General features: G+C 39.7%; 3 protein-coding genes across 4 annotated transcripts; 1 reads left to right on the plus strand and 2 right to left on the minus strand.

Annotated features, from left to right (window-relative positions):
* Positions 1-8,184: 8,184 nt before the first annotated feature.
* On the minus strand, positions 8,185-9,604 carry LOC144569807 (uncharacterized). 2 transcript variants are annotated; one of them, XM_078320283.1, is made up of 6 exons: positions 9,534-9,604; positions 9,327-9,455; positions 9,164-9,217; positions 8,985-9,062; positions 8,707-8,779; positions 8,185-8,599 (listed from the first exon to the last, which is right to left on the minus strand). In XM_078320283.1, the coding sequence occupies exons 1-6, from the start codon at positions 9,555-9,557 to the stop codon at positions 8,289-8,291; spliced, it is 669 nt and encodes a 222-aa protein (XP_078176409.1). In that variant the 5' UTR covers positions 9,558-9,604; the 3' UTR covers positions 8,185-8,288. The 2 variants fall into 2 exon arrangements, with proteins under 2 accessions (XP_078176409.1, XP_078176408.1); XM_078320282.1 differs by having other exon boundaries at positions 9,327-9,604.
* Positions 9,590-13,458, minus strand: LOC144569777 (uncharacterized). Its single transcript, XM_078320250.1, has 6 exons — positions 13,242-13,458; positions 11,670-12,895; positions 11,449-11,568; positions 11,260-11,322; positions 9,738-10,547; positions 9,590-9,613 (listed from the first exon to the last, which is right to left on the minus strand). The coding sequence occupies exons 1-6, from the start codon at positions 13,456-13,458 to the stop codon at positions 9,590-9,592; spliced, it is 2,460 nt and encodes an 819-aa protein (XP_078176376.1).
* Positions 13,459-15,087: 1,629 nt separating this feature from the next.
* Positions 15,088-16,532, plus strand: LOC144569779 (basic blue protein-like). Its single transcript, XM_078320251.1, has 2 exons — positions 15,088-15,256; positions 16,053-16,532. Exons 1-2 carry the CDS (start codon positions 15,088-15,090, stop codon positions 16,448-16,450), a joined length of 567 nt encoding a protein of 188 aa, XP_078176377.1. The 3' UTR covers positions 16,451-16,532.
* The last annotated feature ends 250 nt before the right edge of the window (positions 16,533-16,782 follow it).

Consider the following 16,782-nt stretch of genomic DNA (forward strand, 5'->3'; position numbering starts at 1 on the left):
TGATCAGAAAAGAAACTTGGGGTTGTGTTTTCGTTGTAATGAGAAGTGGTTTCAAGGTCATAGGTGTAACAAAGGGCTCCACACCATGGATGCAGTAGGGGTGGAAGAAGATGAGAATGAGATAGATGAAATTCTGAATTATGAGGAGCTCACCAAGGAGGAACCTGAAGTTGTGCTAGAAGAGAGTGTGGTAATTTCTTTGAATGGTCCCAAAAATTCCAACAACAAAACTATCACCTACAAAGGCTCTGTGGGTTCACTTCCTATTTGTGCTTTCATTGACTCAGGGAGTACCCACTCTTTTATAAATCCTGCCTTGCTGCCTAATCTAGAGATTCCTGTTGTTGCCACTAGCCCATTACATGTGAAGATTGCAGATGGAAGTAAAATGAGCTCCACAGCCATGTGCCCAAAAGTCAGTTTTTATTTGAATGAACACCCTTTTGAGCATGACTTGAGAGTTCTAGCCGTGCCGGGGTATGATATTCTGTTGGGAATTGATTGGCTGTCTCAATGGGGTACAATGGCAGTGAATTATGGAGAAGGCATGATGGCCATGAAGAAGGAGGGCAAAAGAATCAAACTGGTGCAAAAGGGAGAAGTAGCCGAGGTGAGAATCTGTGAAGGAAATGTGAATCCTGAGAAGGAGGTGAAGAAGGGTAATCATGTCATTTATGCCCAATTGTTCAAAATGGGAGAAGATTCTAACACCACTAAACCAGAAACCAATCCAATTCTCTTACCCGTTTTGAACCAGTTTCAATCTCTCTTTGAAGAACCTAAAACTCTACCACCTAAAAGGGACATAGACCATCAAATTAACCTCAAAACCGATTCTACTCCCACTAACCTAAGACCCTATAGGTTCTCTTACTTTCAGAAACTGGAGGTAGAGAAAATCATTCAAGAACTCCTCAAAAACAACCTAATACAAAACAGTACTAGTTCATACTCCTCACCAGTGCTGTTAGTTAAGAAGAAAGATGGAACTTGGCGTATGTGCATTGACTACCGCAAATTGAATGATAATACTATCAAGAATAAGTTCCCAATTCCCTTGATTGATGATTTGTTGGATGAGCTTGATGGGGCACAATATTTTTCCAAATTGGACCTGAGAAGTGGTTACCATCAGATAAGAATGAGAGAGGAAGATGTGCACAAAACAGCCTTTACCACACATGAGGGTTTGTATGAATTCAAGGTTATGCCCTTTGGGCTAACTAATGCTCCTGCCACTTTTCAGGCCCTCATGAACCTCATTTTCAAGCCCTTTCTAAGAAAGTTCATTCTGGTTTTTTTTGATGATATTCTTGTGTATAGCAGGAGTATTGAATCCCACATAGAGCACCTCAAGCAAGCCCTAGAGATTCTGCAACAGAACCAGCTGTTTGTGAAGAAGTCTAAGTGTGCATTTGGTGTTAGTCAAATTGACTACTTGGGCCACACAATCTCAAAGGAAGGGGTGTCAACTGACCCATCAAAGATTGAAGCAATGGTGAATTGGCCGGTTCCAAAGAATATCAAGGCACTCAGGGGCTTTTTGGGCTTGACAGGCTATTACCGAAGGTTTGTTCAGGGGTACAGTATCATCTCTCATCCTCTCACTGAATTGCTCAAGAAGAATGGGTTTAGGTGGAATCCAACAGCCCAGCAAGCTTTTGAAGCACTTAAACATGCCATGGTGAGTGCTCCGGTTCTCAAGCTACCAGATTTTCACAAACCTTTCATCCTTGAAACTGATGCATGTCAAAACGGCATTGGGGCTGTTTTAATGCAAGATAAAAGACCTATTGCTTACTTGAGTAAGAAGTTAGGGGTAAGAAACCAATCTCTATCTACTTATGAAAAGGAGTTGATGGCCTTGTTTACAGCAGTGACCAAGTGGAGACACTATCTATTAGGAACTGAATTTGTGATTAGAACTGACCAAATTAGCCTCAAGTATTTACTAGAACAAAAGGTGAACACACCTATGCAGCATAAAGGTCTCAGTAAGCTGCTGGGTTTGAATTATACCATAGAATACAAAAAAGGGGCTGAAAATCGAGTGGCAGATGCATTGTCCAGAAGGGAGGGACATGAAGAAAGAGAAGGGAAATTAGAAGCAAATTTACTCATGTTGAGTGAATTGGTGCCACATTGGGTGCAAGATGTAGTGGAAAGTTATGAAGATGATGAGTGGATAGCTGCATTAAAATTGAGGTTGCAAGAAGAAGGGTTGGAAGGTAGCCACCATTTAACTGAGTATCAGGGTGTCTTGAGATTCAAGGGCAGAATTTGTGTAGGGGCAAAGGGAGAATTGAGACAGGCCATATTAAAAGAGTTACATGACTCGAGTTTAGGTGGTCACTCGGGCATCAATGCAACATATCAGAGGGTTAAAAGGATGTTTTACTGGCCAAAGATGAAAGGGGATGTGTATCAGTTTGTTAAACACTGTGACAATTGTCAAATCAATAAGTCCGAGTATGTGGCACCTCCAGGACTGTTGCAACCCTTGCCAATTCCTGACGAAGCATGGGAGAGTGTGGGTATTGATTTTATAACAGGGTTACCTAAGTCTAAAGGGAAGGAGGTGATTTTTGTGGTGGTGGACCGATTAACTAAGTTTGCCCATTTCATTCCTCTAGCTCATCCATTTACAGCCGTTGATGTGGCTCAAGCATTCATGGATAACGTTTACAAGTTGCATGGTTTGCCTGTCAACATCATTTCGGATAGGGATCCGATATTCACAAGTAAATTTTGGAGAGAATTGATGAAACAGCTGGGCATTCAACTCAAGATGAGCACCTCATACCACCCACAGACAAATGGTCAAACCGAAAAGGTTAATCAATGTTTGGAGAGTTATTTGAGAAGCATGGTGTTTGATAAGCAAAACAAATGGACACAATACCTGAGTTTAGCCGAATTCTGGTATAATTCGAATTTTCACAGTGCCATCAAGATGACACCTTTCGAGGCGCTATACGGCTATGCACCACCCCAACTGTCTATGGGAAGTCAACCTAAAAGCCAAGTAGAGTCTGTTAACACCATTCTGAGGGACAGACAAACAACACTTGCTCAGTTGAAATCTAATTTGAGTAAGGCGCAATCAAGGATGAAGCAGTATGAGAATAAGCATAGAAGTGAACGAAAGTTGGAAGTAGGTGATTGGGTATACCTCAAATTACAGCCTTATAGGCAAGTTACAGTGGCCGGGTTGCGAAATCAAAAACTCAGCTCGAAGTACTATGGCCCATTTGAAGTTATTCAAAAGATAGGCATGGTGGCATATAAATTGAACCTTCCATCGAGCTCGACAATCCATCCTGTTTTCCATGTTTCTCAGCTCAAGAAAAAAGTGGGTAGCAATCAGCCGATTCTCCCGATGTTGCCAGTGCTTGGACCAGGGATTGTTCTCCAACCTAGCCCTGAATTGATTTTAGCAAGAAGAATGGTCAAAAGGCGGAATGCGGCGACGCCGCAAGTACTGGTGAAATGGTACAATCAACCGGAAGAGGATGCGACATGGGAGGATTATGATCGCATTGCTAAAGAATTTCCCGAATTTATTCGTGAGGACACGAATTTTGCTAAGGGGGAAGGATTGCTGCGTGGCCCAGTTGATTTGGGGATAACCGTTGAATTGCTGGAATTCGAAAAGAGAAAAGAGGAAGAAGGAGAAATGGTCAGCTGCAAAGGGCAGCCCGTATTAATTGAACCACCCTCTGATGATGGGCCCATCAACTTGGAGAACAGCATGAAAGCTTTAATGCACAGTGAGGATGACAAAGGGGCCCAAGACAACAGAAATGGAGGGGACGATACGAGCATAACTGGAGAGGTCGATTTGGATCACAGTGTCAAGCCGTTTAAGGTTTGTCTGCCATAACCGTTTCCTGAAGATTCGCTTTGCTGAGATGGAGGTCGTACAGTGATTAGAGCTTAATAAAGACAGTTTTTTAGCTTAATCTTTTTGTTATAGCATCGCCTATATAAGGCCTTTACTTCTGTTGATAGAGATATGAAAAAAACTTTATAGAATTTGGCATTTTTCTTTGTATCTCTTGTGACTCAGTTCACTGTTATGAGTAAAATCGATTTTCAATTCAATTGAGATTACAACTTTTGTGCATTTTCTAATTGATTGAGAGAGCAGGTTCACTGCATAAACCTTCAAGATTAGTTCTAAGCTTTGAATCACTCATCCAAACCCAAACCCAAACCCGGTTTTTAATCATTATTTATGATAGTAAAAAAAGTAACTTACAGTGTTCTCAAGCAACGCGTCACCGCCATGACACGCGCCACCGCCATGACCAGAAGAGCTATCGCCTACATTGCGGTGTCGCGAATCCATCGCCTTTTCAGACAGAAGTAGAAGAGCTATCGCCTACATTGCGGTGTCGCGAATCCAAAAGAGAGATTTTAAGAAATAAGGGTTTTTTGGATTGAGGGAGAAATAAGTGACGGGGAAGAAAGATTTTAAGACATAAAAGGGTTTTTTGGATTGAGCGCTAATAAAAATTATGATTAAAGCGCTTCTGCTTTGTTTTAATCTTTTTTAATAGCCCCTTCAGCTCGAGTCCCATCCGGCCCGGCCTAAAACATAGAGGTCTTTGATATTAGTGCGGATTTCATTCGCACGAATCTTAATGTTGATCGAATGGTCCGGATGAATTAACTCAAGATTTCTTTATGAATTAATGCAGAGGATACGAATTCCCTTCAGCTCATATTAGTGTATTGAAAACAGGCCGGACCAAACGGGTACAAGTCAAATCCGGGCGGGTGAGGGTTGGCACGGACACAAGTTTCTCGGGTAGGCTGGTAGGTCGGGTAGGGTAGTACAGATTTATTTTCAAAAACCCTTACCCAGTCCGGTTAACTCCCAGAATAGCACGGGTCCGCGGGTTGCACGGTCCGGGTCTGGAGATTGTTCGGTTCGGGTTCACGAGTTGATTCGAGCGAGTAGGGGTTTGGTCCGGACCCTTTTTTCTGTTTTATTTTTCTTTTTAAACCAATAAAATATAAATCAAATTTCATTTAAACTAATGGTTCATTATTTCTATGATTTCGTTATGTAATTCATTATTTCTTTGTTTCTTTGTTTAGAGTTATTTATATAATGATCCAAATAATTTTTTTCTCTTTCCTCTTTGTTGTTTTGAACCAAAAATTTACTGTTAAAATCTACATCCATCAAAATTTAGGAGGATATATGGTAGTTTTATAAGGGATTAAGAAAAATAGCATGTTTTAAGTTACTATGTGGTTTAATTACACATGGAAATAATCAAGGGTAAACGAAGGCATGGGGCCGCATGTGGTTTAATTATTATGTTTGCTTTTATTAATTTTACTTTTTAAGTTGTTGATAGGCCCATGTAAACAAGGCCTAAGAATGATAGATGTGGGTCATGAATTACCCGATCTCGAACCCTGTAAAGGACCAGACCGGGACTAAGAATAAGACTCCATCCCTACTTCAACCAATCTGGCATGGCAAAGGCCCAAGGCCTGCTCAAGGTAACCTCGGACGAACGAGATGGACCTGAAATAGAGCCCATCCGAAAAGCCTTGTCGGCATGACGACACCGTGACACCCGTAGGGACGTCGCGTAGGACAATCATGCGAGGTCAACCCGCCCTCATGCCGACTCTGACAATCCTGACAACACGGAATGATTGTCAGAGAATAATCTATATAAGTCCCAAATCCTGAGGTATTAGGGGCTGAAACTTTTAACAATAGAAGGTACCAATAGGTTAGAGTACGAGTACCTCAACAATTACCCTAAGCCACCGCAGCGAGACTCGAACCGGACTTCCGGGGCCGGGACGAGTCGAGCCATCGATACATTACGGTCTCGTCCTCCGGGACTTGTTCCGTATCAACCACTTTTAAAATTTTTTTGAAAGCTAAACTTTGAAAATTCATAACTAATTGTAATAAAAACCAAATAAATTGAAATTTGTGTCAATTCCGCGTATTTTTGAATGCTCTACATTTGGTATAATCATTTTTATAAGTTGGTCCCTATATCAGTCCAGACTTGCTGATTTACCAGAAGAGATCAAATTTGATGTTTTTAGTGCATTGCACTATACCAGTGGTCTTTGCTTAGTGTTTGGCTGCTGAGTTTGGACCTGATACCATACCAGAGGTCAGTCTATGGTGCTTTGTGCCGCTATTGCGCCGCTATTGAGTGTGGAATTCAGATCTTAGATACTTGAGATTCAATTTTAAAATCTGAACCGTTTTTTTTTTGGCGTACACTATAAACAAAAAAAAAATTTCTTCACAAAATATTAATATCTCTAAAAAAAGAAAAATAGAGGACCGCCTCTTTATGGGGTGGTCCGCTAGTGGACTAGCCCGCGTCTACATGGGGCGGTCAGGTGAGTTTATTGGACCGCCCGTAAACCTGGCGGTTGGGACAATTCTGAAAAAAAAAACATATGGCAGAGACATTTTTAAAATTTTCTTTTTTTGGATATTAATAAAAATGGCCATACAAAATGTGCACCGGCCATAGACCCAAAAATGCTAAAAAATCATTTTTATTTTTTTAGCGATCTGTAGGATTCAAGTTAGAGACAATTTGGGTAGCAAACTAACATATTACCACTATAACAACTCCTATCTGATGTTAAAAGTGAGTAACAAATTTGTATTTCATGTATATTTAATGATATTTATTGTTATAACTACAGTATATTTTATATTTAATTTATATAATACAAGTGTTGAATTATTAATATAATAAAAATAATATATTTAATAGACGTATCATATTCATAATTTTTAAAAATTAACGTATCGCCATATTCGTATTTATACAACATAGATCAGGGGATTTACTTGCTAGTTGCTACTAGAGTTTGAATAAAACCCGGGTCGGGTATACCCGACCATACCCGCCCGTACCCGCCGCCCGGGGTACCCGTGCCCGAGCCCGGGTATGGGTCGGGTACTCGGGTACGCGGGTACGGGCAAAAACCGGACTGGACCAGTTATTTTGGACCAATACTCGACCATACCCTACCCGAGTTTACCCGTACCCGAGTACCCGTACCCGTGTACCCGACCACTGTTCATCCCATTTCAAAATTCAAAAAATCTGATTTTTTCCCCCCCAAACCGGTGCCATCCCAAAAAAAAAAACCAACCCGTACCCCAAAAAAACCAAAAAACAGCAAAAAAAAAACCAAAAAAAAAAAAATACTCGTACCCGCCTTACCCATCAAGGGTACACGGGTAAGGGTATAGGACGAGTAGGGTATGGTTTTTGAAAATTATACCCGCCATACCCGTACCCGTATACCCTTGTACCCGAGTATACCCGTACCCGAGACGTACCCGTACCCGTCCCGGGTATACCCGGGGTACCCGTACCCGCCCGAGTATAAATACACTAGTTGCTACCCACATGAAGGCTACTCATGCTGATGCTATAACCCCTATGCCTGGATAGGAAATATTATGGAGGATGATGCTGGAATTCGGATCCCATAAAGTAACCCAATTTTTGAGTGTTCATCTAGTCCGTCCGAGATGCTCTAATACGACTCTTAATTAAAGGATCCGGACCCTTCAAACAAAATTGGGCCCTACACTATCTCCGAATAGGCACTGGACACGTCTAAACTCAAAAATTGAGTTATTCGGACCCTTCAAATAATATTGGGCCCTACGCTATCTCCGAATAGGCACCGGACACGTCTAAACTAAAAAATTGGGTTAATTTAGGGGATCCGGACCCCTGATGTTGCAGGTGGAGGATGAAGAAACTGACGTAGTATGATGATTTTGTGAATATTTTTAATGCTGGGTCTTTTTTGAGTTGTAATAGGTTTAGCTGTTATTGTTGTCTTTGTTGAATGGTGTCTGTTATTACGTTACTTTTTTTTTGTTGAATGATGTCTGTTATTCTATTATTTTTGATGTTATGCTGGGTATTGTTTTGATGACATATTTGTTAGGCTGTCATTTCTTTTGTTTTGTATTTGATACCATAATGGTTGGCACCGGTCTTAAAAATAATATAAAAGGTTTTCGTTATATCAATGGAAATCGGTGGCATTGATCCCACTTGTCAAAAAAAAAATAATATGAAGATAGAACTACGCTCCTTTCATCAAACACAAACGCAACAAAAAAAACAACCCAATTCACTGATTACATGCTTGATACAACAGCTTAGATTCAGATTTTTAAATATCACTAGCAAAGTGAATTCAAATGCTCACATCGAACAACTATGTCAATTAGCACTCATTACAACGACCCATCACTAAAGATTTTGTTTAAAGTACTCATCATTAAGGGAATAGAACTTGTCACCAACAGCTTCATACAGGCGATTATCCACATCGACCCCCAATGAATCCATGGACGGACGAGGCTCGCAATTGCAATTTATCACCCTTCCATATCCCCTACACATGCCTGGAGGCCAAGAAAACAACCCACCATAGTTGAAAATGCCGGAAACTTTCAGCTTGGGTCCTGTAGATTGGGGCACCAGCTTCTGTCCTGGACATCTCTCTTGTCCTTCGCTGTGGTTGGATCTTAGCCTCATCCGAGTCTGGGCTGCCCACTCACCTGAAAGAGAAAAAGAACTTTCAAGCTAGAAGCTTACACGAGAAGAAAACCTTCAGCATGGATATGAAAAGGGGTAAAAAAGAAAGAAAAATTAATAGAACTCGCACCATCAAAGTCCAGACAGATTCCTATAAAAGCAAGTCCCCAACACGGCTTCTTCCTACTAGTATTGATAACCACCTGTTTATAATAATCATTGATTAAGAAACAAAATTAGGTCACCCTTTTGAGTCTAAATGAAACCAATCTTTACATTGGAACCATCTATTCTGGTCCTTCAAATTTGGATGCCAGCATGCACTTAGTGAACTGGAACAGCAGGAAACAAGTTAAAAAGAAAAAAATAGACAATAGATAACAAATTCTATCAAAGTACATCACTTACATGACCAGGTGATAGTACCCGCATACTAAAGTAGCATGGATTGTCCAGGTAGTCTTGGTCGAGAGTAGATAGCAACTCCTAAAATAAATTATTTTTTGAAAGTTCATTTAACAATGAAGAAATATTAGAGAACATGGAAAGTTAAAAAATATACTAACATAAGCCGCAGTCATGCGTACCTTTATTTTGTTACATCCAAGGGACCTAATGCAGTCATGAAACCCAGATTTTGTCTGCAGCAAATTAAACAAATGGTGCATTCAAAACAATTATTACATATCAAAACACATAAAGATGGCCAAGGCAGGGACATTAGGACATTAACGGATTGAGATTGCATACATGTAAGAATGATCTGACAGAAGGCACAATCTCTGTCCTGTAGTCATAGACACAGAGGTTGGAAAGGTTGCGCTTTAAGTCATCTATTCGAACAAGTGCTTCCAAAATTTTCTCATCTTGCCTATCAATCTGAAAGGAGAAACTTAAATCATAAGAAAGAGATGAGGTAAAGAAGAGAGGCAAGAGCAGGGAACAATAATAGCAAACCTTGGAAATGAGATCGTCCCTCATGTTTTGAAAAGCATCTTGCACAGAGGAGTTGCTTAAAGGACCACAGCCTTGATCAGCTTCACAAAAAAGTTGAGAGAGAAATCGGAAGTGCAATTCGTGGGTGATGCCAGTACTCCAGTCCATAAGAAGTGAGAGGGGCTGATCTCCATTAAACAACATGGGAACGAGGGCATTCACAACCTCCAAATACGTCAAGTCCTTGCATTTGGTATGGAAAAGGTTGCTCAAGTCAATGAGTTCAGAATGAACAGCACCAATGATTTCCATGCATTCTTTACGCTTTGCCTGACGAAGTTTCTCCTTTTCATTGGTTGATGGTATTTCATAGAAATTTGTCGAATCCACGAGAATATAACGATATGTATGATCAAGAGTGATGGAGTCCTCCAAGCCTAGCTCACTCTTTACCTCATCTTGTCTTAAATTTTCTACCTCATCTCGACTGTCTTGTTCGGGTATCAACCAATAATCATCATGAGCAAGGCAAAGCTGGTGCTTGTCCTCCAAATGCACCATATGGGACTCTCGATCTATGAAAGTCTCGTCACAGCTGTAGCAGAGCCAGTACTTCCATGTCTTATTAAGCCTAAACCGCCTTATCCCTTCCAGCACGCTCTTACGTCCATCAATGTTCCGATCCTTTACACATTGCCGCAGAACGTTAGAGACAGACATCCAAAAGAAAGGCCCAGTGTCTGCGGCCTTCCCTGTTGCTCTCTCACTCAAGGTTGTATCCAACCTACAGAAGGTCGGGTCCTGCCTCCAAGGTTTGTCATCAAGTTTGAGTTCCGTCTCAGGTTCGCTCTTGGTATCAGATTTGGAACCATCTTCACAATCAGAATTTTCTTCGGATTCACTCTCATAACGATCGCATTCCATGTTAAAATAGGATTCATCGGTGTCATAGTCAGAACCGTAGTCAGAATAGCTCTCGTCACTACTGATCTTCTGTTCAGCATTCTCTTCTTGATGTGATATCATCGGGCCTTGCTGCATTAAAGAACATAATAGCTGATGTAAGGCACCACCCAACAATATTTCTAGCCTAATACTTCCACATAAAAGAGTTGCATTTATCTGACTGAACTCGACTGTATCTGCTATTTATCTACTATGCAATTGTAGATTTAAATGCATGATCATCAATGATTTTTCAACAAGATGGGTATACTATTTGTCAAATGCATAGATCTCACCAAGAAAACAAACAATATATTTTGCATTTTATTTGCTGAATCAATGTGCAGCCAACATAAAACTACTCAAAAATCATTTCTTGTACAGGCCTTGAGCTTGACCCGATATCAAGGAAGCCAAAGTTCAAGAGCTTAAAATAATTTCAGCCCAACTTCAAATTGATTCAAATAATAAACAGCCCAAAGCAAAGTTGGGATTGGTGCACTTGAGCCCCACTTATTTGCATTCCTAAAACCTACCAGAGAGGTTTTTCATAATATATTTTGATACATTGAATCTCAGGTCCAGTAATGACAGATACTGGCAGCTTGTATACATGGGTGCCAGGCTATATAATTGTACAAGGATTGCATAAGCACACAGCAAAACTTAACAAGCAGCTAAGACCTAGCAACACTTGATTAGATAATTGTGGGGCTAAATAAGACTTGACATAAAATAAAAAAGTGAAGTATCCATCAAGTTCATAACAAATGAGCAAGTCATGTACATTTTCTCCACATACCTCAAAAGGATTTTCTTTTTCCATATTAAGTGAGCGCCATCTCAAGCTATAATACAATCTCATCTGCAATTGAGTAGGCTCAACATAATAAGTCTTAGTCACTTCAAGTTTACAAGAGCCGATACAGAAAGAAACAATACATGCATGGAAAAGAAAGCATGTCAACAATCTCAAAATTAATTTGCATACCCGTAAGAAACATCCCATAACTAGTGAAATCATTTTGCGACAGTCGACAGCACATAGACTGCGGAGCTGAGATTCCAAGCACTGCAATTCATTGACAAGTTCAAGATGGCACAGCTCACTCTAGAAACACAAAGTAGTTTAGTGGATCAACAACAGGAAACAAAGAAATCTATAACTATATGGCAAAAGAAAAGACAGTGTGGAATCTTAGGATCACAAACCTTGAAGTGAGATTCAATAAGTCGGTCAGAATCTTTAATAAAGGAACAGGGCCCACATGTAAGGTGGCTGGTAGAATTAAGATCAAAATTCACCCCGTTTAATGACAACAGAGAACCCCGTGGAATGTTAAGTGGCCCCCAGAGTTCATACTTCATCTGGCACTTACTGCACCATGGATGGAGACAGTCACGATCAAGCCCAAACGATCTTATCTGATGAGTAAGTCTTGTGACTGTACAACCCTTTTTCAAGTGCTCTAGGATTTCCTGCACACGAGAAAAGATCACAGGGGCTTTATTAGGGATTCTTTTAATTGAGGGAATGGGCGGCGCACTGCACAAGAATGAGAATATTGACTCCTTGCCACCATTGCTGAGAGAACCCGGCTGGAAAGAAAATGAAAGGCTTTCACCAAGAGAAACAGAGAACGCATCCAGAATGTCACTCTTGATCCAGCTAAAATCACTTTCAGCAGAATTGAATTCGTGATTTGCAATGTTCAATGTAGGTTGCTTGACGAGCTGGCTCATCTCCTTCACAAGTTGAACAAATCGGGAGAGGTGTTTTGCCTCCAACATACAAAAGGATAGGGGAGAATGCGCCAGAATGCGTTGAAGAAAGGACAAATTGAATCTGGGCAAATGATCAAGAAAAATGTGCTCTGTAGCCAAGGCAGTCATTGTCGTGAAGAATCCATCAGAGATCAATGAAAAAGAAGACTGCTCTTGTTTACCTAGCAAGACCCGGAACCCCTTTTCCAATTGACGTAAACCTCTCTTCCTCTCGAGATCCTCAGAAAACTTCCAATCCAAGGAGTTAAGATGGTCAGAACCAGCACACACATCAGCCATAGTGACGTGTTCAGGGTCTAGAAACATTTTTGAGAGCAGATCCAGTGCGTCCTTAACGACAATCGGTTTCCAGACCATCTTACGGAGGGCATCAGCACACCGCCGCTCCTCGGCCAGATTATGCCCTCGGGGTGGCCATGCAACACGATGAAGATCTGAGAAGTGATCGCATTTGAGGTGAATGATGAGCGATTCATCATCCTTGAATAAACGCGAGCAATCTATGTTGGGACAGACATAGGCCTCCCACGTACTGTGGATCTCATAGAATGCTATTGCATCTGATAGGAAATCTGCCAGCCATGGCTCCTGGATATAGATACGTGAGAAAGAAACAATATCAATGGCACGCGCAGCCAGAAACTCCTGCTTATCTGCATCAGAATATCCAAAAAGTTTTGTAATGCTCATTATATAAAATATATTACACAAAGGTAAATTGCAATAATTATCATGGTAAATACTTGTTGTGCTTTTGGTCACAGTACTACAACCTGTCCGATTTAATTAAAGGCTGATCATAACACATTAATTAGCTTTAGAAGCAGTAAAAATGGTATAAATAAGAACAAATGTAGATTCCTGACTTAACAAGGCCATGCAAAAGCTGTACCGAATACCATATTAATTAGCTTTTTAAGTTCGTACATCCGTATCTCCGGAGCTACTTGAGAAACGAAGAAAAGAAATTCATATATACTTGAAAAAACAAATCCATACTTGAATGGGTAAGGGACTCCCAGTAGGCGACGGCCTCCTTTGCTATCCAGGCAGATGTTTCTGGTCGGCTGTAGTTGACATCATCTAAAAGGGACGAATCTTCAGGCATTGGTGATGGCGGGTCGACCTCCAACGCTTGCTTTCCTTTGATCAAAGTCTCTCCATCATTTAACAGGGGCGAATCTTCAGACACTGGTGATGGCGGGTCGACCCCCATCGCTTGCTCTCCTTTATCAAAGTCTCTCCGCCTCCTCTCTCTCGATCAATCGAGGGGTCGTTCACGAGATTAGGATACGATCGGATTAGATTAGAATGACGCGCCGCGCGCGACGCCCTGAAATCCAATCCATACAAACTCAATTGTAATTAACAATTAGCGGTACATACGCGGATTGAGAAATGACCAAAATTTTGGGCCCTAAACCCACCAGGAGATTTTGGGCCCGCAACACCAAAATTTTCGTGCATGCCCTCGGTCTCATTTTTGTTGTTTATGTGCAGCCCCGCCCATCGTATAGTAGGGAGGAACAGTAGCACCCCATTCCCTGTCTTTCGATTCTTATTCTACGGTTTATCAATCCAATCTTTAGATAATCATAATTTATTTGTAGAACCGGGCTGGGAATACTTATTGGGCCTTTTTAGTTCTCCTTAGGCCCACTATCTGAATAAATATCCGTAATTCTATATTAACAAAATATTAACCCTATTTGCTAGACCATATTTGGTTGTTAACCCTATTTGTCAAAGGTTAGGGGTAGAGAGAAACTTTTTTAAACGGGATCAATGATGCAAATATGTAAATTTTATACTATTTTTTAATTAAAGAACGAGTGTTATAGGAATAATTTTCAGAAAACATTTGGGGTTCAATTCTGATTCCTTCTTAGAATTTGCATTAAAAGAGAAAGAAAAAAATATCATAGAACATTAATATAAAAAGAATAATGGGATCAATATTGATCCATGTACTTGAGTAAATCCGCCAAATCATATTTAATACTCTGCCAATTATACTTGCCGCCCGGTTGACGTATTTCAAGAGAAAAGAAAATTAATTTGTTTTATTTTAAACAAATCCAGTCAATACAGGGATATATCAGGAAATCCTTTACTTTTTATATTTTCTTATTCCCCCGTGTTAGCATCATTGTTTACGCGCCGGTATTTGACCAAAATAACATCAACTTTTTGGCATCTCCAACTCAAAGTATATATGGTTACTCTCTTTTTTTTGAGGAAAAAAAAGTATGGTTATTCTTATGTTTTCCTCTTAATTAACTTGCTCTTGGTTGGGTCGTTAAATTTTTGGTCTTGTAGAGAAAATCATATATAATCTTTTAAAAAGTATGAGCTAGAAATTTTGTAATAATTTGTGGAACAAGAAAAACATACATGGTAGAAAAGGCACTGGCTTGGATTAGAGAATAATTAATACAGGTCCAGAATAACTAAGCAGCTGGCTCTCTAATATATTATCATCAAAATATTGGGAGCGAGAAAAATGAGAAAACTCAATACATTGTTGCACGTATTTTAGTTTGAACATATGAAAACCTGCTTACAACCTTCCTGACAGCTCTCCATGTCTTTAAACCCAGAAAAAAAAAAATTAAAAGGAAAAGGAAAAGAGACTACTCTTCTTGTCCACACAACAATTCAAAATTCAATTCTTAATTATAATCGCTTCAATTCATAATGGCACATATTTTTTTTTCCATCTGCTATTTTCAGCTAGTATATATGTACATCAACTGGCACAAACTTAATTAACACGGTGAGTTGGGGTTTCATTGAATCATTGCACATCACCTCTGCTAGCTGCCCCCCTTCCACTTTGTTCAAAATGGCACCACTTCTAAAATCTTTCATCGCCCTTATGGCAATTGCGGCACTTGCTGACATGGCAATGTGCGCAAACTACACAGTTGGAGCACCAACTGGTTCATGGGATCTTACTACCAACTATGAGGAATGGGTTAAGGCAATAAAATTCTACCCTGGTGACTTCTTGAGTAAGTATACTATTCATACGATCTTTTGTGATTTCTGTGCATGTGTGCTTGAAAGTATGTGTCATTAATCTGACAACATATCATGCATAACTCAAATAATTATAGTGACATCAGGCGAAACGCCAATAGCTGCAAAGTGGGTTTATAAAGATAGATCCGGTGAAAAGTAATTGGATTGAAACTGATATTACCATCTCTTTTTTTGCTGAATTTAATTGGTGTTGTACTCAATTTTGTTATTGCATGTGATGTTGTAAAAAATTGTATCTAATGTTGTAAGAAACAGCTTGACGGTCAAATTAATTGAATGTGGTGGTCAAATTATCAGGTATACCGCATGCGCAAAAGCAATTTGCAAATAAGAATGACTAATAGGTTGCTAAGTTTAACTATAGCTAATTAGCTGTGTTTCAATTAATCGATCACATAATCATAAAAAGTGTAGTTTGAATTATAAATAAGAAAACTGTTTAATCATATAGCCTCCATGTAAAAAAAAAAACTCAGAGAAAAATGAAGGTCAAGCCTTTATATATGTAATAACGGAGCCACATTGAATCCTCTAAATTTTGAAAACTAGATATATGTCTATGTATAATCGGATCGTTTTGAACAAAAATTTTGCCTATCATATATAGTCTGCAACCCGCTAGTTATATCACTAAATTACTTGTCTATGTTTTATAAAAATCCTCGCTACGTCTCTACCTCCAAAAGTTTCATTGATGAATGATACCGGATACATTAGATACTTCTATGAACTTATTACAAAGTTTTGTTAATTGAATCATTGCAGCTTTTAGGTACACTTCTTTTCACGATGTGGCGGAGGTAAACAAAGACGCATACACTACATGTTCCTCCTCCGAAACGCTCACTATTGACAAAAGCGGTACCACCGTAATTGAACTGATAGCAGTTGGTACCAGGTACTTCATTTGCGCTGTACCGACACACTGCTCCAGTGGCATGAAGGTCCAGATTGACGTTCTACCTAAAACCAAAACACCGGTTCCTGCACCAAGCTCGCCCCCTAAACTTTCTCCTTTGGCCCCTAAACAATCCCCAGAAAGTGCACCAGTTCCTGCACCTGCCTTTCCTCCAGTTGGTAAAGCAGCAGTTGCACAAAATGGAGCTGGTGTTTTTGTGTATTCTGTGATGGCATTGATCGGGCTAATGTTTGCTGTGCTGTGATTAACCTAATTGAATCCGTGAGCTCGCATATTTATTCAGTTTTGACCAAGTTATATTTATATGCGGTACTGTTAATAATTGATTGTGAGATGATGTTAGAATTTGTTTTCGTATCATATTTTCTTTTCTTTTCAAGATTGTACCTGCTTTGCAGCTATTGTTGGTGATTATTTGTCAATGATATTTTTTGTTCTGTATTATATATGATGAGAGTTCAAATGCCTTCATTTTTTGTGCCTCCACCATACTTCCATTTTTTAAAACTTTAATAACTCAAAATTTAAAACTTAAAAGTCAAAATAAAATTATTAGATGTAATCTATGTTATTTTC

Source organism: Carex rostrata, chromosome 18 (genome assembly GCF_964058835.1).
Source record: "Carex rostrata chromosome 18, lpCarRost1.2, whole genome shotgun sequence".
In the NCBI taxonomy this organism is placed as follows: Eukaryota; Viridiplantae; Streptophyta; class Magnoliopsida; order Poales; family Cyperaceae; genus Carex; species Carex rostrata.